Raw genomic sequence first — 23,065 nt, 5'->3', positions numbered from 1 at the left:
TTGTAACAAGTGGATTAGAAGTAAACAAACTTGATTTTGGGGTGAGATAATAAATGTTCCAAAATACTCCTACATGTAATATTATAAAATAAAATAAAACTAATTGAACAACTTTGAGTCTTTGACCCAATATTTGTTCAACAATATACAGAATTAATACAATAAAATTAACTTTTTTTAAACAACAATAAAATTAACTGAACAAGTTTGACTCATGATTTGTTTATATAAAAACATATAATTATTTTAGTATTTGAATACATGAGATAAATATTATGTAATATAATTAAAATAATAAATAAATATTTTTAAATATATAAGTTATATTATAATTAAAATTTATAATAAACAGATATTTTAAACACATAAATTTATTTTTAAAATGAAACAAATAATTGATTAAAAATTGTGTATACATATACATATAAAAGTAAAAAAAATAGTTTAAAATGCTTGAGATAATTTTTTTAGTTGTTTTAAATTATATATATATATATATATATATATATATATATATATATATATGTGTGTGTGTGTGTGTGAGAGAGAGAGTAGAAATGTGAAAAAAATTAAATCTAAATCATAAATGGAGGATTGAAATTTAATGACATAAAATCACATAATTTTTTAAACAGTATATGATATTAAGTCTTAATCATTCGTATTTAATTATAAAATTAATATTTAATAATCATACTATGATGTAAAATAATTTTCTTATTATAATTATTTCAAAAGTAATAGTTAGATATACTTTGCAACACTTAAGAAAAAAAAAAGCATTAGGTTTTTTACCAATTTAACCCGAAATATGCAAGATTTTATTTCCATATATATACTCGCAAAATTTTGACCTGATTTCAAGTATTTCCAATCAGAGAATCTTCACCGTTCGATGAGTTGACTCGGTATGCAAAATGGACGGAGCGTAACCGCTTTGCGGAACCAAAAGACGTGGCCTACCATTTTGAATTCAAAATCAAAGGTAACGTTACGATTCCGTAGCTGAGGTTCGGAGCCCAAAGCTAACCCCATTCGCTGTTATCCGAACCAAAGCAAAAAAAAAAAAACATTTTCTAACTCCAGCAAAAACAACTACTCCACCACTCTCTCACTTTTCTGGGTTTCTTTGAGTCCTTTGCAGAAGACCCTCTTACAAAAGGATCGTTTTTTGGGGGGTTCTATTCTCTGGTTCTTCAAATTGGGTATGTGTTTTGGTTTCTAGAACAAAAATGCTATAACTTGGGTTGTGCCTTGTTTTGTGTGATCATTTTGGTTCTCACTCTCATTTTTTTACAACCCTCAGGATCCAGGTTTTTGGGTTTTCTTTTTTTATTAATCATGGAGGATGGTTCAAGAAATAGGACTCATTTCAACATGGCTTCAAGAAAAGCTGAAGAATCTGGTAAGTTTGTGTTTGTTTTCCTTGGTCATTCATTCTTGTCATGGTTCACCTTTGTGTTTGTTTTTGTGGTCCAAAATGTGTGCTTGTTATGCTTAATAATGATTATTAATGATGGAGTTGTTTTTACTTTTTTTAAAAAAAGAATCTTCATTTTCAATTTTTCATGTTTCTGTGCCATTGATTTGTCTGATAGAATGTTACAATAACTTGTGCAGCTTGGAGACGCTATGAGGCTACTCAGTGGCTAGAAAGCCAAGTGGGTCCTCTTGGTATACCAAACCAGCCTACAGAGACAGAACTCATTTCTTGCTTGAGAAATGGTTTGATTCTTTGCAATGCCATTAACAAGATTCATCCAGGAGCAGTGCCTAAGGTACTACATTACAATCCTATAAATGAATTTTGTATACTTGTTATATATTGAATTGATCAATTAATGGCAGGTTTAAATTGGGAAGTTTGAGTTTGGAATTTTTATTCTCTTTTTCTCACCACAAATGCTTATACCACTTTCTGATGATGTTTTTTTTCAAGGTTGTCGTTGTGGATAATCAAGTGCCTTCACAATCACTTGCCTGGGATTCTCAGCCTTTGCCTGCCTATCAGTATTTTGAAAATGTACGCAATTTTCTGTTTGTCATGGAAGAATTAAAGCTTCCGGCTTTTGAAGTTTCTGATCTTGAAAGGGTATGCTATTTATTTTATACCTGCCCACAGTGCTTTTTTTATGTATGTGCAATTGGTGTAATCTAAAAGAGAAAGAAAAGAAGTGATTGCATCAGTAAATTTGTGTCAAGCGTTTGATTATAATAGATGAATTGAGAATGTGTGAACAAGTATGTTGGTTATTTATTTTCAGGATAATCTAGAGATGGGATCGGCAGCAAAACTCGTTGATTGCATTTTGGCACTTAAATCATTTCAAGAGTTGAAGCAGATGAACAAACAGAATGGATACAACAAACACATAAAATCTCCTTTGCCTATGAGAATGCATTCAAGAGCAGCTGCATTCTCCTTTGATGCTTCTAGGCACTTGGATTTGTCTGCCACATTGGTAAAAATGCCTCCCGCTGAGAATAATTTTCCGAAAAGAGAAGGTTTAATCCCTTGATCTTGTTAATATATTTGTATGATCTGGTTTGTATCTGTGAGCTAATGGCTAGCTGCACAGGAATGTAAACTACCAGAGTTTGCCAGTAGCCATCACTTAGGAGGAGAATAAGTTTGGAATGATGACTTTTAATATATATTTTTTTTAAGTTTCATTCTAAAATAATTATTCATATTGTTAAAAGTACATAAAAATTGCTTGAAAAAGAAGCTAATTATATGACTGGAGTTTTTCAAAGCTTAAACTCAAAGAACAAAAGGCCGGCTTGTTTTTTCTTCTTGTGTATGTCTTTTGATCTAATTTACTTTAACTCCTTGAGTGAAAACACTGTAAAACTCAAACTGTCCAACATATCATCGTTCATATCTTAGTATCTTACTATTAGAAAAGAAAGAAAATGCTATTATACCTGATGACAAAAGGAACATATATTTTGTTTTGATTGCATGTGATCTGTCAATTGTTATTAGTTTGTCCATTTAGACTTTGATAAACTGTCCTTGTATTCTCATGTGCACTTGTATAATTGCATTTTTCTTGCTACTACCTTTGCTGGATCCAGCAGAGATTGTGGAATTACTTGCCAAGCAACTGGTTGACCTTATGTTTGATGCCAAAGAAAATATCGATGGAAACATCATTGCTTCTCTCCATAAAGAACACCTGGTAGCGGTAAGTTGCAATCATCATACAAACAAAGAAATTTAATTAAAATTAGGATCCTGCAAATGGATGCCTAAACCACACTTGTTAAGGAATCAAAAAATGAATAATATTTAATGAAAATATATCATTTAATTTAATACATAAAAAATTTAAAGGATTTTAACTTTTCATGTAATATTTCCTATTTTTGAATCCTTAGCTGGTGCACTAGTTAGCACTTGTCTTAAACAACATTAACATGTTGAAATAAGAAATTTATTGATTGCTTGTAAAGTGTTTTATCTCCGACCCATTTTTTTGTCTTCACTGTAGGATCCAATAAAGGTATTTAATCAGATAATGGCATGTTGTAATGGGGAACAGCCACCTACAAATTTCAACGAGGTTAGTTTGAGTATATCAAATGTATGCTGATTCTTAATTCCTAAGGAGTCATATTGTTGTCCAGCTTTCTTGCTGCAAATCATGTGGGATTAAGATAAATAATTGCAAACAATCATACTCGGTTTATTATCCCTAGAGCCAAGCCAGTATTGTGGTCAGAATGAATTTTTCCTAACTCAACAAACTTATCACCTGTTGCTGCCATTGTTATAGCCAACCTGACAACTATGTAAATAGATGACTGAAATATGCTTTTATACTTACATATAGGATCACTGGCTTATTTAACTATTTGAATAGATGACTGAAATATGCTTTTATACTTACATATAGGATCACAGGCTTATTTAATTATGTTTATTTGTCTTGCTAGCCTTGCTTATTCTTTTATGATGATTTTGAAGATTTTGGAAAGGGTGATTGGATATAGTATTGTCAATATTTTCTTTCTATGCCTAAGATTTTGCTATGATATTCTACAAAATGTCTTGTTGACCTATCACAGTTGCCATTGCTTCTAAGGGATTCTGTAAAAGAAAAGGGTAACTTACCACCTCATTCCATTTCAACACCTACGCAATCAGATGCTTTATCTGCTCCTGACAGTTCTAAGGTACCTTTGTTTTTTCTGTAATATTATTTCACACTAGAACAGAGAATTTCAGTAAAAAAGAATAATTTTGTTTTAAAAAAGGAATTAAATTGCTTATCATAGTTTGACATGTTAATTTATTTCCCTAATATTTCCCCATCTCAAATTTGGATTTTAACTTTCCCAATGTACATTTCATATAGCATGGCGAAGCTTGCCTCAGAAAGTGCAAGTGCAATCAGGTGCATCTTTTAGACATGCAGGAAAAAGAACTTCTGGTAGGCATTTTTTCATCTTGTTTACACTTAATTTAATTAGAAATCATAAGTTAGAACTATATTCAGTTAGGGAAGGGGGTAAACAGTTTACAAATAGCAGAAAATGTTATCCAAAAATACTGTGTACTTCACTACTTTATATGGTCATACTTAGTAAAACTTCGATTTCTTTCTATCGTATACATGTTGGTTATGTTCAATCATAATTTACTATGCAATTCTTCACATTCAGCACAATAGATATGCAATAAATAGGAGTGATATTTGATGGAATAAACTCATTGCCCTGATGATTAAGGAAATGTGTACTTTTGATGCCAGGTTGTAGAAATCTGGTTATTTCTGATATTCTATTCCAAGTAGAACCTAGAGTAGTGTTGAGATAATTTCGTTAGCAAAGTATATACATATATACATCTTTGGTAAAATACATAGCACAGCCTGCAACAGAGGTCTACTGCATTTATTTATAATGTTTGTAAAATCATGTTTTTTATGTTCAGGATCTCAAGGCTTTGAAGTTGAAAATTAAGAAAGAGTTTCAAGAGATACAGTCACAGTTTCAAGGTTTTTTTCATGATATTGGTATGAATAGTTAACTTTGCCGGTTTCTTGATTTTTAACATCATTTTTGGCAAAATAAGATATAGTTGTTTTTCTTTACTTAATTTGAATGGTTATATCTCATCACTTTTAAAGGGGATGCCATGCTTAAGTTAATGAGACAGGCATTCAACCACTGTATATCCCATGATTTTAAATTTCATTTTTCTGTTATTGAGCTTTTGGGATGTCTCCCTAGAAGATAAATATTAACAAGATTATAATTAAGTTAAAGAAATGCATTGGTGTTTTAAAAGATGGATTTCTTTTGTGTATCTGTTTCTATAAAACAATATTTTCCTCAGAAAACTATGTTGATATTGATAGTCTGGAGTTGTGTTGCTTCATGAATTCAGGGAGTCAAATACAGGAGATGTCAACTAAAGCTCTTGGATATCACAAAGTAGTAGAAGAGAATAGGAAACTATACAACATGGTCCAAGATTTGAAAGGTTGGTGTACTTTTAGTTTTGAGTATGTTTAATTTAAAGGGTCATTTTCTTTTTGAGTATTCTTGATCATGAGTTAACTTCGTCAAACTTTTCAAATTCAAAACTCAGGTAATATTCGAGTTTACTGCAGAATCAGGCCCTCATTCCGGGCTGAATCCAAGAATGTTGTTGATTTCATTGGGGAAGATGGTTCTCTATTCATTTTAGATCCAACAAAAACACTAAAAGATGGAAGGAAACTTTTTCAGTTTAATCAGGTTTTTGGTCCAATAGCTGGCCAAGGTAGAGTTCCACAAACTAATATTACTGAATTTTTGGACCAATTTGACTACCTTTTTCTCTTTCTTTCCATCTCTTTGTTGAAATTTACTGTTTTGTACTCAGATGATGTTTATAAGGATACTCAACCATTAATTAGATCTGTGATGGATGGGTACAATGTTTGTATTTTTGCTTATGGTCAAACTGGATCGGGGAAGACTTACACCATGGTAAGATATTGAATATCATTATTCATTCTGCTTCAGTTGCACAATAGATGTTTTGTTTAAATTGATTTTAAAAGAAGAAAAATCAAGTGTGAAATTGCATTTCAGATAGCAAAGATACTATTATTGCACTATTATCTTGGCTGTTGGCCAATGCAAGAAACAGTGATGACTTTGTATTATATTTGCAAACTGAAAGCCAGGATGTTTCCATCTAATATTTCTTTCTTGATGCAGAGTGGTCCTTCAGGTGGAGGGACATCAAAGGATATGGGAATCAATTATCTGGCACTTAATGATCTGTTTCAAATGTCTAATGAAAGGAAGGACATCATAAGCTATGACATTTATGTTCAAATGGTTGAGATTTACAATGAACAAGTTAGAGACCTACTTGCAGAGGACAAAACAGACAACAAATATCCTTTTCATATTCATTATTCCATAGGGTCCAACATTTTCACACTTCTCCGAAGAGATTAGGAAGAAAAAACTTTATTTCTAGTCTGTTGATCCTGCTATTTGCGAATAATTTATCTCCTTAACTAACCTCAAATTAGAAATTCGGAGCTGCAATGATGACGGGTTGAGCCTTCCTGACGCCATATTGCATTCAGTGAAGTCTCCAACTGATGTTATGACCCTCATGAAACTTGGTGAGGTTAATCGTGCCGTCAGTTCGACTGCAATGAACAATAGGAGTAGTCGTTCCCACAGGTGAAGTTTTGCTTTTCAGGAGTTCTGGTAACTGAATTTTGTTATACAAGGTAGTTGAGTTTATTTTAGGCACTGATATGGCTGTTCAACGTGTTTCAGTGTGCTTACTGTGCATGTTAATGGCAAAGATACATCTGGGAGCTCCATTCGCAGCTGCTTGCACTTAGTAGACCTTGCTGGAAGTGAACGGGTAGACAAGTCCGAGGTTACAGGGGAAAGACTAAAGGAAGCACAGTTTATTAACAAGTCTCTTTCCTGTTTGGGAGATGTGATCACAGCCCTGGCTCAAAAGAATTCTCACATCCCTTATAGGAACAGCAAACTCACACTTCTTTTGCAGGACTCCTTAGGTGCACACTAGTATTCTATCATTTTCATTCTCTATTCCAGTTTCTTTTCTATTGTGGAATTCAAATTTCCATATTTTTTTTGGCTATGAGCTTTATGTCAGAGAAAGGAAAGGCTTAACTCTGCCTTGATTTTTTTTTCACATGACAGTATGTGGTTAATAAATGTGTTTTCTCTTGGAAATTTCTGAATTAGGTGGGCATGCTAAAACATTGATGTTTGCTCATGTGAGTCCGGAATCAGATTCATTTGGTGAAACAATGAGTACTCTAAAGTTTGCTCAGCGGGTTTCCACTGTGGAACTGGGGGCAGCCCGTATGAACAAAGAAAGCAGCGAGGTTATGCATCTTAAAGAACAGGTTAGAATGTCTAGTTAAAGCCACAACATTTTTTTTACTTCAATGCATGCTGACTTAACTTTTCTTAGGCCTGAGAATTGGACAGTCATTCAGTATCATAGCCATACGTAAGAATTGAAATTTTGAGAGTATGTGTTCTAAACTCAAATGGAGTTAAACTGATTCAGTTTTCCTTTTTTTTATATATGAATATTAGGTTGAGAACCTTAAGATTGCATTGGCAGCCAAGGAAGCTCAGAGGGTAACGTTCCAAAGAATTAAAGAACCACACACTCCATCAGAGAAGTCAACACTGGTGTCTGAGAAAACTCCATTGCGCCCACGAAGACTTAGCATTGAGAACTGCAGCGCTGTAAAGACTGACAAACCCGTGAATCGTGAGGATAGAGGTGGAGTCAAATCACCACTTTTGTTACCTCGCTTGAGAAGATTAAGTTTGGAAGGTTCAAAAACTATCAAGAGAGATAGTCTACTACCAAAAGTATCAGATAATGCTGTAAGCAAAGCTTTACAGTACGAGCGAGTGTCTCAGCAGAAATATCACCCAATGCAAGATCCAGAATCAGTGTCAAAACTAAATGGCCATTTCAGCAGTGGCAATTCCAGGTCAGAGTTGCATGCCAGAACCCCTCAAAGTCCAACAAGCATTTCCTATCAAACGAGATTGATAAAAGTAAATGGTGGGATGCAAGTTCATCCTCTTAAACTGCCCAAAACACCTGAACCACCAGTGGTGGATGGAGGCGATGCACATGGTACTAAGGTGATGGGTAGCACAAATGGAAAAGGATCGCAGATAAGAAGATCCTTGAGAACAATTGGGAAACTGATAAATGGCCCTGATAAGAGGTGTGTGTTTTAACTTTATTACTCTTTAGACAAATTACTCCATTAGTACCTGTAGAGGAAGAAAATAAAAAGGCAAAACAATGAAGAAGTTAATTAGTTAAATGAATCTTCTATAACAGTTATGTGCATAAGTTGATTTAGTTTATGGGAGAAACTTGATTCATTTTACCTTCTTTATTTCCTCCTCCTATATTATGAAGATATTTATCCAAACATGGCATTAACCGTAGTGTTTTAAGTTTCATTTTGATGGTTGTGTTTTACTCAATCTTTTTCCACTGTGAAAAATATGCAGGAGCCAACAAAATATGGTTGAAGTCAAGTCACCCGTCAAGGGCACTGGCTATACAAATCATCTTGTAAAATCACCAATTTCAGCTGTTGAGAAGACTAAAAGGAGGCAATCTCTAACGGGGATTCAACCACCACTGCCAAACAACTCCCGTAGAACTTCACTTGGAGGGAAGCCAGTAGTAGCATGTAAGTTAAACCTAGAACTGCGATTTCCCATTTCTCAAGATATGTATCCACAATGCTGTGTTATTCAATATACTAAGTCCATAGTTTTGTGTGATATCTGAAGATGACAAGGACAGAAATGCTAGAACTCCTCCTCCTTCCCAATCAGACAGCAAGACTGTGAAACGGTGGCTGTAGATCATTGTCAGTGGTGCTTCGACTTGAAGCACGCCAACATTGCTCTGACTTAGTTTAGGACAAGCTCCATGTCAGTCGGAGAGTTTTTGGTTTTTGGATCAAGCAACAATGTACATAAACATAAAATCAAATTAAAAAAATTTCAAGTTCATGCATGCAGCTTAAGTTTTATACTCTAGCAACTTGCAAGGTTGTTTTACCAACAACAAGTGGTGATAACTTAACTATATCATGGACTCAAACAATCTTTTCCAAAGGGGCATTCTAGTAATTAAAAATTCAAGATCCTAAATACATTAAATCAAATTAAAAAAATTCCAAGTTTGTTTTACCAACAAGTGGTGATAACTAACTATATCATGGATTCAAACAATATTTATCAATGTAAGTGATAATTAAATTTATAACATCATAGTTATTTAACCATGTATCATGTATGGTGGGCAAGTTTTGTACGTAGTTTGGAGCCCAATTCCAGTTGCCCACATGCTTGAGTCTTGCACTAGAGGTCGTTCCCCATTCCCATCCAACCAAATCACATGATGGTTCGAAGCTGAGTCATTTTCCCTCGTGAATAGTGAGAGTCTGAACTCTGAACTAAAATAAAAATGGACCATTAACAACCTAATTTTAACGATGGTTTTATTTGCTATAAACCATGTCATCACTGTAATTCATTAAGTTAAACTGATAGATATTACATAAAACAACGTGGAACTGTTGTGTTTATTGAGTAAATTATTTTTCTTTATACTTCGTATCACTACATTAGCATATGATAATTTATCTTGAAAAAACCCTACAATTTGTGTTTAAGATACTCCTCTCTTTGTTTGATAAATGTTGAGAGAATGAGAGTGCAAAACCCATTTGTAGTAACACTAAAAACATTCAATAAAGATCAATAGGATATATTGTTCACAGTTTGTTACAAAGCACCTGCGTAAACGACATAGTTAACAAACTCGCTAATCTGGATAATGTTTTGCTTTGATTTAAATCATAGTACAAAATCTTGAATTAATTTTAAAACAATAAAATTAGGATATGGTACGGTATTATGACATCTAAGCTAATGTAGTGTAGCGACCATGCATGTAGCGTGCCATCCCTTCATAGTTTATTACCATTAGTGGTCCCCACTGAATCTGCTTAACATGTCACATGTGTCCACAATGGAATTGCCATACTGAGACCCAATAATGGCTGCAACAGAAGAATCATCACATGGATACAAACGCAAGTACACAATCCTCGAGGATAACGTTGGCACCATACACAAGTGTCATATGGGTTCCTGAAACTTAGTTGCTTGTTGGTACAGAATAGTAGTTCTGGTGCACTTTTTCTTTTATATTATTATTTTTAATAAAAAATTTCCTTTTCAATAATATTATTTTTATTTATAAGATTTGAATTCAATATTTATTTAAGAAAATTATATCCAATATCATCGAATTCAACTACTCATTGATATGATGCACTTCTTAAACTCATGAAGTGAAGCACCTTCATAAAAATTACTTCATATTCTCCTCATCATAAATGAAAGTGTCAGATAACTAGTGTGGGAATTTTTTAAAAATTCACTATAGGTCCAACTCTTGAAATCATATGCCTCTTCAGGCACAGATTTAGGCTCGACCCACTTATTACTTAACGTACATGGGCAGGGTCAGATTTTAACTACATATATATCATATAGGTAGCAGCTTTGCACTGTTGTTTTAAGAGCTTTCTCGGATTCCCCTGTGCCCTTCTAAAAAAAATAATTAGAAATGGAAATAATTTAATTAGAGAAATCACTCTTGATCTTCAATATTTTTGGTCATAGCCTAGTAACACATGAATCCGAAAAAAGGAACATGTAGGTCAAAGCTTCAATAGCATATTTACTATTTAGGTCCGAAAGGAGCATGCATTTAGGCCTACCCAAGAAAACACCTTCAAGAACAGATTCTAAATAATGAAGCATCCTAAGTTTGTAACAAAAAAAAATGTACAAAGATATAGCTCACATAAATTGGTTGAATTTAGAACGAAAAAAAAAAAAGACTTGCTCTTTTCAATCATAGTTGTCAAGAATTTCAATACCACTCTAGTAGTTTGGCAAACTGCATTATCAAAATTTAACCGCTCAATAAAATTTGAAACTACTTACATTGAAGGAGGATTGAATCTGAAGAGAAAAGTGTAACACGATTTCTTTTTTTCACACACAAAAAAAAAAAAAAAAGAGAGAGAGAGAGAATCACAAGTTGTAGCTTTTACTTACACATCCTAGTATACATTTCTATACCCGTGCTATACACAACATATCGCACTAAGAACTTTTCAGGTGCCTTTATATGCATATAAGAATGTTCAAGATTTTAAGAAAATTTTAATTTTTTTTCACATCAATGAATACGGAGAACCAAAAGAAACCATTGAAATTCACATTGGTTGATGTTGGAGACTCAGTTTTGATTTGGAGAGTGTATACTCATACGCTCGATGCAACCTTTTTCTGAATCTTCTGAGGTCTAACATGACATTTTGGCTGTCAAGATAGATCTTCTTTGTGTATTCCCACCCCTTCTTGTTAATGCTTGTAGGGTCTCTCAGAATAGGATCATTTTTATCATATTTCTCATACAAAGTGCTCTCTCTAGGCAAAATTTGATAGCCAATGTATTTCAATCCAAGCTTCCTTGCTGGTTCCCCATAATAAGTTTCTGCAGCCCATGTGGTACCAAGAGGAACCACTTGAATAAACACAGAACCAGGTCTCAGGAACAGAAAATGTGTCATAGCTGCTCCATGAACACCAATCATGACATCACTTGCATTGAGAGTCCTATAAATCTTTGCCATTTCTGTTGTTCTGTCGGGCTTCAAAACTTGCACCAAAAACCCAATTTCCTTTGCCATCTTCACAAGCAAATTCTCATTAGTTATAGCTCTTGAACCACTTCTAGAAAGAATAACCAACTTAGGCTTCTTCATTGGATTTTCTTGCACTTGTTGCCTAATAGTTATATACTGTTGTTGTGAGGCTTCTGATGATTCAGATGAAGAGACTTGTTCTCTCAATTTCTCTTGTGCTTTCCTTTCTTCGTCTCGAATCAGCCCCTTGATCCTTGGCCAATAAGCTTTATCCAAAAGGTTTCTAAAATCAGCAATGCTCTTGTTACCCCTCATCAATGAAGAATCCACAGTTAGCTCATCATGGATTCTGAGACCAACTATTGCTTCTGTGAAGCAATGAGTTCTATTGTCTCCTTGAAAATTGATTGGCGGAAAATCCGATAGGCGAGAAAGGATATCTCCATACTTCATGATCCACCAATTATGATACTCAAGAATCACAAACACAACCTTCTTCTTGAAATGCTGAGAAGTAATGTATAAGGGTACGATTCCATCATTGAATTCGTGATAAACATTGCCAGTGTAGCCCCCATTTGAGAAGAACACTGCTGGAACATCATGTTGGACATCACAACCTCCAACACTACCTGAATTCACTTTCTTCGAGATGAGGTTTAATTCATCAATGGTGTCCATAACACTTGTCTCCCATTTTCTAGTATACGGCTTGATCTTTTCATGTTGGAGTTCTTCTTCAAAATTTCTCGAAACATTGTTGTTGCTCCTTGAATTGTAGAGGAAGACCGAAGAGGAAGCAGAGTGTGTTCTTATATCACCTTTCATCACACAGACATCAGAACGATAACCACTTCTATCACAACATATAGTTCCTGAAACATCAAAGAAGCACAAAACATTATTAGGAGCAAATAACACGGAAACAAGTCAAACAACAAAACAAACTTAAATTTCTAAAATTTATTATTAAAAAATAAGTCAAATATTAAAAGTTAAAGCCAATCAATAAAAAACAACAACTTTAGTCAAACACACCAATTCCATTACTTTGCCAAGTTAATTTTGTTAGCTATAAACTAAACCAAGGAAAATGGATATGATTACCCTTTATCAATTATTATGTTGGGTAATCCACGTAAAAAACAAACAACACAAGCAAAGAAAAAAAAATTGTAGAAGGAAAAGGAACAGGAATAATACTTACCAGTAGAAACAGAAGAGCATGGAGAATCATTAGCACCAACCCCATCTTGTTTCAAATCATTTTCAGTTGCGGGAGAGTCTGAAAAGCAAGAAAAGAAAATCAGCACAAATAGTAACAAAGAGAAAGAGAGAAAGAAAAAAGAAGGAACATGGAATTAGGTGCTTACACAAGAGAGATAGAGGGAAAGAAGGGCCAAGGAAAAGAGGAGCAAAAACATAGCAGCAAGAGAGGAAGGTGATGAGGAAGAGAAAAGACAACAACTTGGGCCTTGTTCTCTTGTAGTAAGCAGAGGATGAACAATCCAACGTGATGTTGTTCTGTGACTCTTCGTCTTTGATGATGGAGTCTGTGTTGTTGGCCTTTCTGGGTTGATGGGAGCGGTGATAGTGGACCATGATGGTGTCCAAAGTTGCAATATTTGTCAGTTTTCACGATGTCAGGTTGAAAGAGAGAGAGGGAAAACTTATGAAAAGTAGTACAAAAGGGTTGCACCACAAGAACTGGGAAGATGTGTAAAGCGAAAACTCTGTTTACTCAAAGGGTGTTTGCCTCTATCTAGAGAGCTAAAGGGTGTTTTTTTTTTTTTTTTTTTTGCTTGTTGAGAGAGAAGAAGGTAGAAGAAAGTGGTTTACTTTGTGATGGTTTTCAGTAGTTTGTGTATTTATTTGTTATGGGTTAAGGAAGAGAGAGAGAGGGAATGTAAGGAAGGAATAAAGGAAATGAGGAAGAAGAAGAGAGAAAAGGATGCGTGAAAAGGAGGCTTTGGTTTCTTAAAGTTGAAGTGGCTGGCTGGCAAGACGAGTAGAAAAGAGAAGAGAAGAGGTAGTAGTATTTGATTTGGTGAGGGAACTAACAGGGTTGGTTTATTTCTTTCTGTGTTGTGTGTTATTGGCAATGCCAACAGGAAACAGAGCAACAGTCAACTTCGTCACCCGCGGTTGAATAAATGACTACCACGCGGTTAACCAGCCTAAGCTAAGCTCTCTACAAATACAAATATATTGCTGGGTCCCTTCTTATTTATAAGAAAGTTACAAATGGTATTTATTTATTTTTATAAGATTTAATTTATAATCTACGCTATTTTTTATTAATTATTTTTATACTATAAATGCTTTTGATTAAAAGAAAAAAAATAGATTGATAAATCATTAGAAAAAAGAGAAGTATTAATAATAATAATAATTTTAGAAAAAGTTATCAATTTAAGACAAATTTATTATTATAAACTATATTAACCACTTTCTTTAATATTCATGAATTAAGTAATTTAATCTTATATAAAAATGGAGAGAATACATATTATGCATACTCTTCAACCATCATAATTTCCATTAATTTTTATATGATATTTTTATCTGAATCAGATATTAGGAGTATTTTTTAATTCTTTAAGTTAAAGATTAATTTCACAATTTGTGATTATTGATGGTCAAAGAGAATTTTATACACGAAAAAATTAAACATGAGTTTTCTCATTAAATAGATCGTTTTCTCACAAATCAATCTTACTGGTTTAATTTTTAGATGATATGTCATTAAGTATAATTACATTTTTCTTATAAATTATAAAATATACTTGTGCTATATAAATATTAGTTGAAACTGTAGATATTTATTGATACTACTTGATAACTTCTTGTTAAATAATCTTAAGGTTTTAAAAGTTTATAAAGTTGATCACTTAGTTTAAAACTTGCAAATTATCAGTTGAAATTTATTAAAATTATAAATATATAGTGTAATAATTAACATAATAGTATTACATGAAAACTGTAAGCTCAAAAATAGTAAAAAGAAAAGATATAATTAAAATAATTTACCTTATTTATTAAAATAGAGAAAGTAAAGACTTAAATTATATTAACATAATAAAGATAATCACTTAACATGTTATAACTGACAAGAGCTTATTTCAGTTTAATAAAAAATCTCGAAAGTTTGAATACTAACATGTATTTATACTAAATATTTGAAGGAGAGTTTTGACTCTATGGAAAATATACGTAGTTTATAAAAAAAAAACATAAAAGAGTTACAAATTCACTTAAGTAACTTATAAATCACAAGTTAATGAATAAGTTTTAGTTTCAAGAAAATTTTATCAAGCACCTTAACCTGGTCAGCCAACAAGATTATGAGTTGGTCATATGAACTAAAAACAAACTTATTTAAGGTATGTTCAATCTTTAAAATAATAAAAAAACATGCAAAGACACCACCATAGTAAAATGAATCTTATCTAAAGCAGCATCTCTTAGGCTCTTACACTCAATTGTCTACAGCACACCAATAATGTATTAATCAAAAAGGTCAAATTCAAGGAATCATGAGAGGACATCAAGCCCATGGAAGACAAAAAGAAGGAAAAACCAAGAAAACTTATAGGATGGGAGAATGAAGAAATCCTCTAAAGTAAATGAGGGCATTAAGTCCCATTACAAAAAAAAAAAAAAAAAAAACTCTGTAGAATGTTCAATCTCTTACGCAGTTAGATTGAAAAAAAAAAAAACTTCTTTTATTTTAGGACAGTCTCTTTCTTTTTCTTTAGAAAAAAGTATGTGATTTAAAAAAAAAAAACAAAGATAAAATATTTATTCGGTGTCTATCAAAATATGACTTACATACTAATGAGTTATTAATTTAAGTGAAACTGAACTGAATGACCTTAAACAATGTTTTAAGATTCGAGCATATGTTTTTAGTTAGATGTTGAATTGTATATTTTAATTGATGATCCATCATTTTTTTTCTTTTTTTTCTTTTCCTTCTTATTCTTATTTTTCCTCCACCCCAATTTGGGTGGGCTTTTAATTTATTTTTACAATTCGAAAATAGTATGCTTACAGTACATATGAGTTGTGTCCTCGGCATAAGACGTAGCACCACACTTGCAATAACAGTATAAGCAATTTTGTGATATTTCAGAACTTACAAAATTAAAATAAATAACCTATTCGAGCAACGGTACATTGTGGATACACTAAATAATCCAATTTGTAAGTATCAACGAAATTTATTATACAGAATTTTTTTCTCGATAAATAAAAAACCTTTACGTACCTTATATTATACGTCAAGTAACACACGTCGAATAAGATGAAACAAAATATTTATTTTCATTCGAGGACTTGTTTCTTCTTGTTAAATAATAAATAATAAGAGAAAATCCTGGAAAAAGAAGAGGACAAAAATAAACACGTTGAGCATATTCCATAGATATTGTATTTTATTTGTTTAAGGTAAGGGTGTGTAAAAACTAATTTGATTAAAAAATCGAACTGAATTAGTTTTGAACTAATTTAATTTTATATCTAAATAATCAAACTGATTTGAAAATTGATTTTGAACCGAATTAATTTTTAGTTAATTTTAAACTAGTTCTGAGAGTTAAATAAGTTTTGAACTTGTTTTTGAACTATTTTTTTAAATAAAAAAATATTTAAATAAAAAACAGTTTAATTAACTAAACTGATTTTATAGAAAAATTTTGATTAACCAAATTGATTTTATAAAATAATACATTTATTTTTTCTTAAATTATTTTAGATAAAAAAAAAACCAATTTGATTTAAGTTGGGTTAGAATCACTTCAATCCGAAGTACATTTCTTAAACACCCCTAGTTTAAGGGCATAAGTATATTATATTATTTATTATAGTTCGAACCTTCTTGTTCTTGCCCAGTGGGATTCTCAAATTCTTTTCTTCGTGAACATCATTTCTTTTCTTTGCGTTTCGCATATGGAACATTATTAAACGCGCCTTTACGGGCGTGAGCAGCAAATCAATATCCATGTCATTTTTCTCTTGTTAGTTCAAGATTGAAGGTAGGTCAAATTTATAATCAATAATTTATTTTCTACGTTAATTTGTTGTCAATCCAAACATGATTACTTTTTCCATCTTATCAAATAGTTTGATTTGCTTCCATGGTGAATTCAAAGGGTCACAGATTATATTAAAAAATAGTAACTATTTTTTTTTAATTTAGATTTTTAAGCTTTCCAACCTTGACTAAGCACATGCCCGTATTATCTTCAAGTACCTGCTAGTTATTGTTTACTTTATTTTTATGACTTGAGATATATCTTTTCATTAACATATATGGCTTGCAATCAATACAAAAAAATGAAAATAAGAAGATAAACGGGTTTAGATCATAACAACGAAGTTTAACTTGTTTGGGAGATTTGTGGGGCTCCATATACCTCGTGTAAATTGTTTTTAGTTGTATTTTGGTCTTCGGGTTTTGTTAGTCCATTTTTCAAATTTGTCCGGAGATGTTATGGTTCTTCTAAAGTATTTTGTTGAGAGGAGAAAGTTTGGATAGCGACTGTATTGAAATTTAATGGCTACTATAAGAATTATCTATAATGAGTGTAAGAATTTTACCTAGCAAATGAGATACAGATAACTAATTATAAAAATTTTCAGTTATAATTATGTGTATTGGTATTATAATATCTAACTCTATTCGTACTCATACAATATATTTAACCCATTTTTGAATTTTTTTTTTATAAATATTCATAAGAGAAAAAATAAGAAGATAAAAAAACTGAGTTTCTCCTCTAAGTTAAAATTAATTCATGCACTATCTTTTATAAAAAATAATCTCATTTAGTTTCATTTGTTTTATTTTTTTTATCTTTTCACTGTTCAATGATTTATCATTTATCCAATAAAATATATGGCCGTGTGTTTTTTTTAAATTGGTCTGAGCAAAATATTATATACTAAATAAAAATTATATTCAACCAAAGAGGATGGTCTAGTGATCACTAAACTAATTTGCAAGATGAGAATATTTAAGGATGTTCTCAAATTAATGAGGAGTATCTAGTGAATCTTGTTAAAAAATAAATCTTAGAAAAGGGGTAAATTGGTATTAGCACCCCAAGGATTACATTTGAAAAAGAAAATTTGTAGATATACATAAAAAAAATTCTAATACTATTATCATAGAAAATACAATAGTCTTTTTTTTATAAAAAGAAAATACGATGGTCACATATATAATGATAATATTTTATATATGAATACATTACTGTGTTCATTTTTTTAATATTATCATTTTCAATGTACACAGTACACCTAGAAAAAGGTGAATACAGTGAAAATAATACACACATAAACACTTAATAGTTAATGATGAAATATAAAGATACATTAAATATGCTAAGAAAAATATACTGCTATCAAACATAATAAAAGAGAGTAAGAAAGAAGATAAAATAATGGTAATAGGAAAGTTAGAGCCGTCACCAGAAGGAGCAACCGCGGCTGATAGCAACTACTGGCCAACACGGAGACTGTTTCTAAAACCAGCATCCATCAAATATTATAAACACTCTCAGTTCTGTCAAAACAATTGATTGTGCTATCTATGGATCTTATCTCATCCCATTATAATTATTATCCTATAAAAAAAATATCTTAAAATAATTATTATTTTAATTTTTGAATATAATATTAGTTATATTTTTATTTATATCTCTTATAATATCAATGATGAATAATAAAATTTATAAATAAATTAATAATAATATAAAATTAATTTTGTATAATTACTATTTTTTAATGTATAAAACAACTAAAATGATTATTATTTTAGAATTGATGGAGTAATTAATAATATGTGAAAACAACTGATTATGCTATCTATGGATGCAAGAAAATGGATAATAATATATTTTTCTTATTTAATTATAGAGAAAAAAGAAAGACAAACAATAATTTTAAAAAATTAAATATTTAATTTATTTTCTTTTTTATTTAAAAACTTCTCCCGTTCTTCACGTTTCCTTCACTATACCTAACATAAGTAGAACATGTACAGCGATTAAAGTGACCAGAGAACAGCCATTAAAAGGGTGGCAATTAAATTAATTAGTACATAAAATAAAATAAAACATAGAAAGAGCCTGCAAAACAATACCTGTAAACAGATAAATTTAATTATTTAAAAAATAGATAATTTAAGAATAAACACGAAATTTGATTTCCATAAAAAAAATATTTGATTCAATTTAATTTCCAAAATGTTCATTAAATAGTTTCTCAGAGTTATAAATTTGTGATATTTTAGTCTTTTAATTACCCTATATTTTATATAATATATATATATATATATATATATATAATTTTAAAAAAATTATATGTATGCTAATTTAATTTCTGAAAGTATTAATGATTTAATAATCTCTAAAAAATATAAATTGAATGATTAAAATGCCTCATAATTATTGTCTATTTTATTGAAAACCTTATATTTTTAATATTGAATTATTTTTTAAAAAAATTATGAATTTGAGGATTATTCTTAGAATGTGAATTATAAGATTAATTTAATCTTACAACTTATAAAATAAGAGTTATGTTTTACTTATATACATTGTTTTTTTTTTATCATATCACTGGTTGATATGAAATCTTTAATCACTAGATCAACACAAGTTAGGTCTAATAAAAGAGATTAATTCTACATACCATAACAAATTAAAGTTTAAATCTCTGTTTGAAAAGGCTAAAAAAAATCCCATAAATTTGGGAAACCTCATAAATTGTTCAAACTTCAAAAGCAAAGTAAAGGACACGCTAATTGAGGTATTGATGCCCGGATATATGAAATGCGGTGACTACGGGATAATAGATCGATAATACCATTCTTTTCTTTTCGTCGCAAACTTTATTCTTATATCAAAAGTCTAAACTTTTAGGAATTATTTCTATATCTTTTTTATTCTAATATCTTTTCAGTATTTTTTTTAATATTTTTAAAATAAGTATTCAATAAAAGGTAAATATATTTAAAATCTTAATATATAAAATGCGTTTCATTTTTATTTAATAACGAGTAAAAACAATAAGTAAAAATATATTACAAGAAAATTTAGAACTATTGATTAATTAAAGAAATTTAAGTGATTTATCAAATTAATTAAATTATTTATTCATATCACTTAATAATAATTTTTTTGATATTATATTCAGTGAATTATTTTATATCAATATGATGGTCCAAAAAAAATATTGAGTCATACCTTTCTCCTAATATTAATGTTCAAGCCCTTTTATTCAATAAAATAAAATGTCCGTGTTTCTTTGAGCTCTAGGAAATTCTATTGATAGTTCTACATCAAGCAGTGTTCAAATCCCAACTAGAGGAAAATATGTGCTTGACTTGACCATAGAAAAACCTCCGTTCATATATGTTATTATAACAGAAAAATAAAATAATTATATACGATTAATACTTTATCTAATATTTTAGTCTATGCATTCAACAAGATGAATCTTTATTTCATATAAATAAAATATGTAATATTCTTAAATATAAAAATTTTATTATTATTAAAACATATAAAATTAATATTAAAAGAGATAAAATGTTTCAAAAATATATTTAAAAATGTTCTCATAAAAAAGAAGGTAAAAATATTTTAATTAAAGAATAACAACTAAAAATGCTCTTATTCAATATAAGTATTTTAAGTTAATTATGTAAAGAGAGGGATTAAAAAATAAAATTTATTTTAATATTTTTTATATTTTAAGAAAGATTAATCTCGTATATGGGGAGATTAATATATATATATATATATATATATATATATATATATATATATATATATATATATATATATATATATATATATATATATATATATCCACTCCCCCACGTTTTCATGGAATTATGAGGATCATGGTCTCTGTCTATGCTCCACGTACCTTTAATTACTTTTTGCATTTCAAATTTTCAATTTTTAGTTTATATATATATATAAGGGCTAATAAGTGCAAGCTTATATAAATAAGATTTTTCACAATGTAATTTAGTGCTTTGACCAACTCAATCAAACTTATTATTTCCAGCATTTTTATTTTTCACTTTTCATTCTTTGAAAAAACATTTTTATCTTGCATTTATAGATTTTTTTATGCATTGCATTTATAGATTTATTTATCACTTTCAACCATTTACAACACTTTCTTTACTGCAATCTCATAAAAATAGTATAACGAAGCCAACTTTATTTTTATGACAGTTAGAAAATTCTTTGGTGGAGTGAACTAGGAACTCAATTGAGAAAAATAATTTATTCCTCAAGTCATCCCCACCTTAAAATAACCATGATCGCGTTAGTAATTGGTCGTTTTAACTATCGATTAGTCGAATATCTGCATAAACAATTAATTATGTTTTAACTACTATTATTCTTATACTTGCTTTCTCTTAACATTTTATATTTATTTATAGATGAATTACTTTTTTCATTATAAGTATTTTCATTTTCAGTTTCATTAGATATTTTTCACACTAATATCTTCTCCATTAAATCTTAAAAATAAATCTTAATATATTTATGTTTGATTGAACTTTACAGTGCATTATACGGATGATGTACTAATACTAATATGTTAGAAGTTAGTTTGTTTAAACTTATTTCAATTCAATAAGTTTTTATTTAATAAAACATGTAATTATTTTATGTTTTTAGTGTGTTGATCTAAATTATTTATATTTAAAAAAATAATTCTTTATATATTTTAAGAAGTAAATTTTATCTATTTCTTAAAAAAAATACTTATACTTGTTTAAAAAAATTATATAAAAAAGTTTATTATTTTAAATTTAAACAAACTCATCCTATATTTCTTCTATGCACTATCGAGCTTTGTTTTAATTTCTTTCCTCAGGGATAATAAAAGCAATCAATTGCCATTGTTTAAAATCGAAATGTCCTCGATTAGAACCAAAATTATTCTGAAGTTTTTTTTACTGAAAAATAGAGCAAACGAAGATAAGATGAATCATAATGCGGAACCAAACTGTGTGCATATATATGCATGAGTATTACTATATAACATGCCACCGCTCACGAAGCGGCAAAATGTTGAAGACGAGAGGCGATGATGGCGGCGTCCCTTCGCCTACTCTTTCTCCCATTGTTTTGACTTCAACACAATTTGTCGTTGAAAGTAGAAACAACAATGCAACATGCATTTCCCTTTTATCATAGCATAATTAATTTGTGTTTCTCTCTCTTTTTAAGACACTGCAAGTAGCTTCTTTATGAGAAAAAAAAATCTTGTTCAAAGTCACATGATGATGAGATCGGTGTGATGTGAAGTATACATAGCATGACAAACATTAATCTAGGGTATTTATGATCTTTGTTTATGATTAATTGCTACTTAAAAATCTAACTAGTCATTTTTAATAATTTTTTTTAGTCGAAGCTCAAATTTAATTACTACGGATGACATCTTGAATATGTTTATCTCCTTTAAAACAAGATGAGATGGATGCAAAAATATATTAGAGACTAAAACTTTTTTACACAATTATTTAAAAGAATTTGTTAATGCACACATTCATGTTTTTTTAGTACGCTTGTATTAACAAGCTACACCATTAATATATTTTAAGATATTCTCTATAGAAAACCATTTATTGGTATATAATAAATTAGATACGATAATAATTATTTTTGTCTTTAAATATGTAATTCACTGACAAATGTGTACCCGAAAGATAAAAATATAAAATTAGTTTCCGAAAGTATAAAAAGTGCGACAAATATATCTGACCGTTAACTTTCGTTCGTCACTGTTAATAAAATAGTCTATGTGACACAAAAGGACGAATTTATCACTGAAATGATTGTCAACGTGGTCATCTCTAATTGTCAGCATAAGAGTATATTTGTCATATAATATTTTTGACTTTTCATATTTTCAACCCGCTAACAAATGCGTTCCTAAAAGATGAAAATACAAAATTTAGTTTCTAAAAATATAGAAAGTGTAACAAAATATATCCAGACGTTAATAGCATATTCTGATTAATTATTATAATCTGAAAAAATTTATAATAATTGCAACAAAAGGATCGAATTAGTAATTTAATTTTTTTTAACTTAACTCATATCAAATAACAAACAAAAGTTAGTGTACATTTAAAATTTTAATTTGGTTGTTAACAGATCATGGAATTAAGGTTAAAGAGGTGAAAGTAAACAAAATTTAAATAAGAAAAAATATAATAATAATTATTTTTGTATTTACTTTAT

At 30.0% G+C, this 23,065-nt stretch overlaps 2 protein-coding genes across 3 annotated transcripts; one reads left to right on the top strand and one right to left on the bottom strand.

Annotated features, from left to right (window-relative positions):
- The first annotated feature begins 1,067 nt into the window (after positions 1–1,067).
- LOC114406703 (kinesin-like protein KIN-14L) lies at positions 1,068–9,067 on the top strand. Of its 2 annotated transcripts, none has more exons than XM_028369480.1 (20): positions 1,068–1,205; positions 1,307–1,405; positions 1,621–1,778; positions 1,940–2,092; positions 2,265–2,505; positions 3,085–3,191; positions 3,498–3,569; positions 4,075–4,182; positions 4,365–4,439; positions 4,943–5,024; positions 5,399–5,494; positions 5,603–5,776; positions 5,879–5,985; positions 6,220–6,401; positions 6,538–6,699; positions 6,799–7,049; positions 7,243–7,406; positions 7,603–8,255; positions 8,551–8,735; positions 8,839–9,067. In XM_028369480.1, exons 2-20 carry the CDS (start codon positions 1,342–1,344, stop codon positions 8,910–8,912), a joined length of 3,108 nt encoding a protein of 1,035 aa, XP_028225281.1. In that variant the 5' UTR covers positions 1,068–1,205; positions 1,307–1,341; the 3' UTR covers positions 8,913–9,067. The 2 variants fall into 2 exon arrangements, with proteins under 2 accessions (XP_028225281.1, XP_028225280.1); XM_028369479.1 differs by having other exon boundaries at positions 3,082–3,191.
- A 1,964-nt stretch (positions 9,068–11,031) lies between these two features.
- Positions 11,032–13,854, bottom strand: LOC114406702 (beta-1,2-xylosyltransferase XYXT1). The gene is made up of 3 exons (XM_028369478.1): positions 13,154–13,854; positions 12,988–13,065; positions 11,032–12,655 (listed from the first exon to the last, which is right to left on the bottom strand). The coding sequence occupies exons 1-3, from the start codon at positions 13,380–13,382 to the stop codon at positions 11,349–11,351; spliced, it is 1,614 nt and encodes a 537-aa protein (XP_028225279.1). The 5' UTR covers positions 13,383–13,854; the 3' UTR covers positions 11,032–11,348.
- Between the last annotated feature and the right edge of the window lie 9,211 nt (positions 13,855–23,065).

Source organism: Glycine soja, chromosome 3 (assembly GCF_004193775.1).
Source record: "Glycine soja cultivar W05 chromosome 3, ASM419377v2, whole genome shotgun sequence".
NCBI lineage: Eukaryota > Viridiplantae > Streptophyta > Magnoliopsida > Fabales > Fabaceae > Glycine > Glycine soja.
The sequence above is the reverse complement of the archived record's forward strand: the minus strand, read 5'-3'. Positions and strand labels throughout refer to the sequence as shown.

What these genes read in the sequence shown, in the direction of transcription:
- LOC114406703 (XM_028369479.1), top strand. Translation starts at nt 1,342, where the DNA reads ATGGAGGATGGTTCAAGAAATAGGACTCATTTCAACATGGCTTCAAGA. An exon ending in TGGTCCAATAGCTGGCCAAG is followed by an intron (nt 5,777 to 5,878) that starts GTAGAGTTCCAC and finishes TTTTGTACTCAG; the next exon opens with ATGATGTTTATAAGGATACT. An exon ending in CGGGGAAGACTTACACCATG is followed by an intron (nt 5,986 to 6,219) that starts GTAAGATATTGA and finishes TTCTTGATGCAG; the next exon opens with AGTGGTCCTTCAGGTGGAGG.
- LOC114406702 (XM_028369478.1), bottom strand. Translation starts at nt 13,382, where the DNA reads ATGGTCCACTATCACCGCTCCCATCAACCCAGAAAGGCCAACAACACA. An exon ending in TTTCCCTCTATCTCTCTTGT is followed by an intron (nt 13,066 to 13,153) that starts GTAAGCACCTAA and finishes CTTGCTTTTCAG; the next exon opens with ACTCTCCCGCAACTGAAAAT. An exon ending in ATGCTCTTCTGTTTCTACTG is followed by an intron (nt 12,656 to 12,987) that starts GTAAGTATTATT and finishes TTGATGTTTCAG; the next exon opens with GAACTATATGTTGTGATAGA.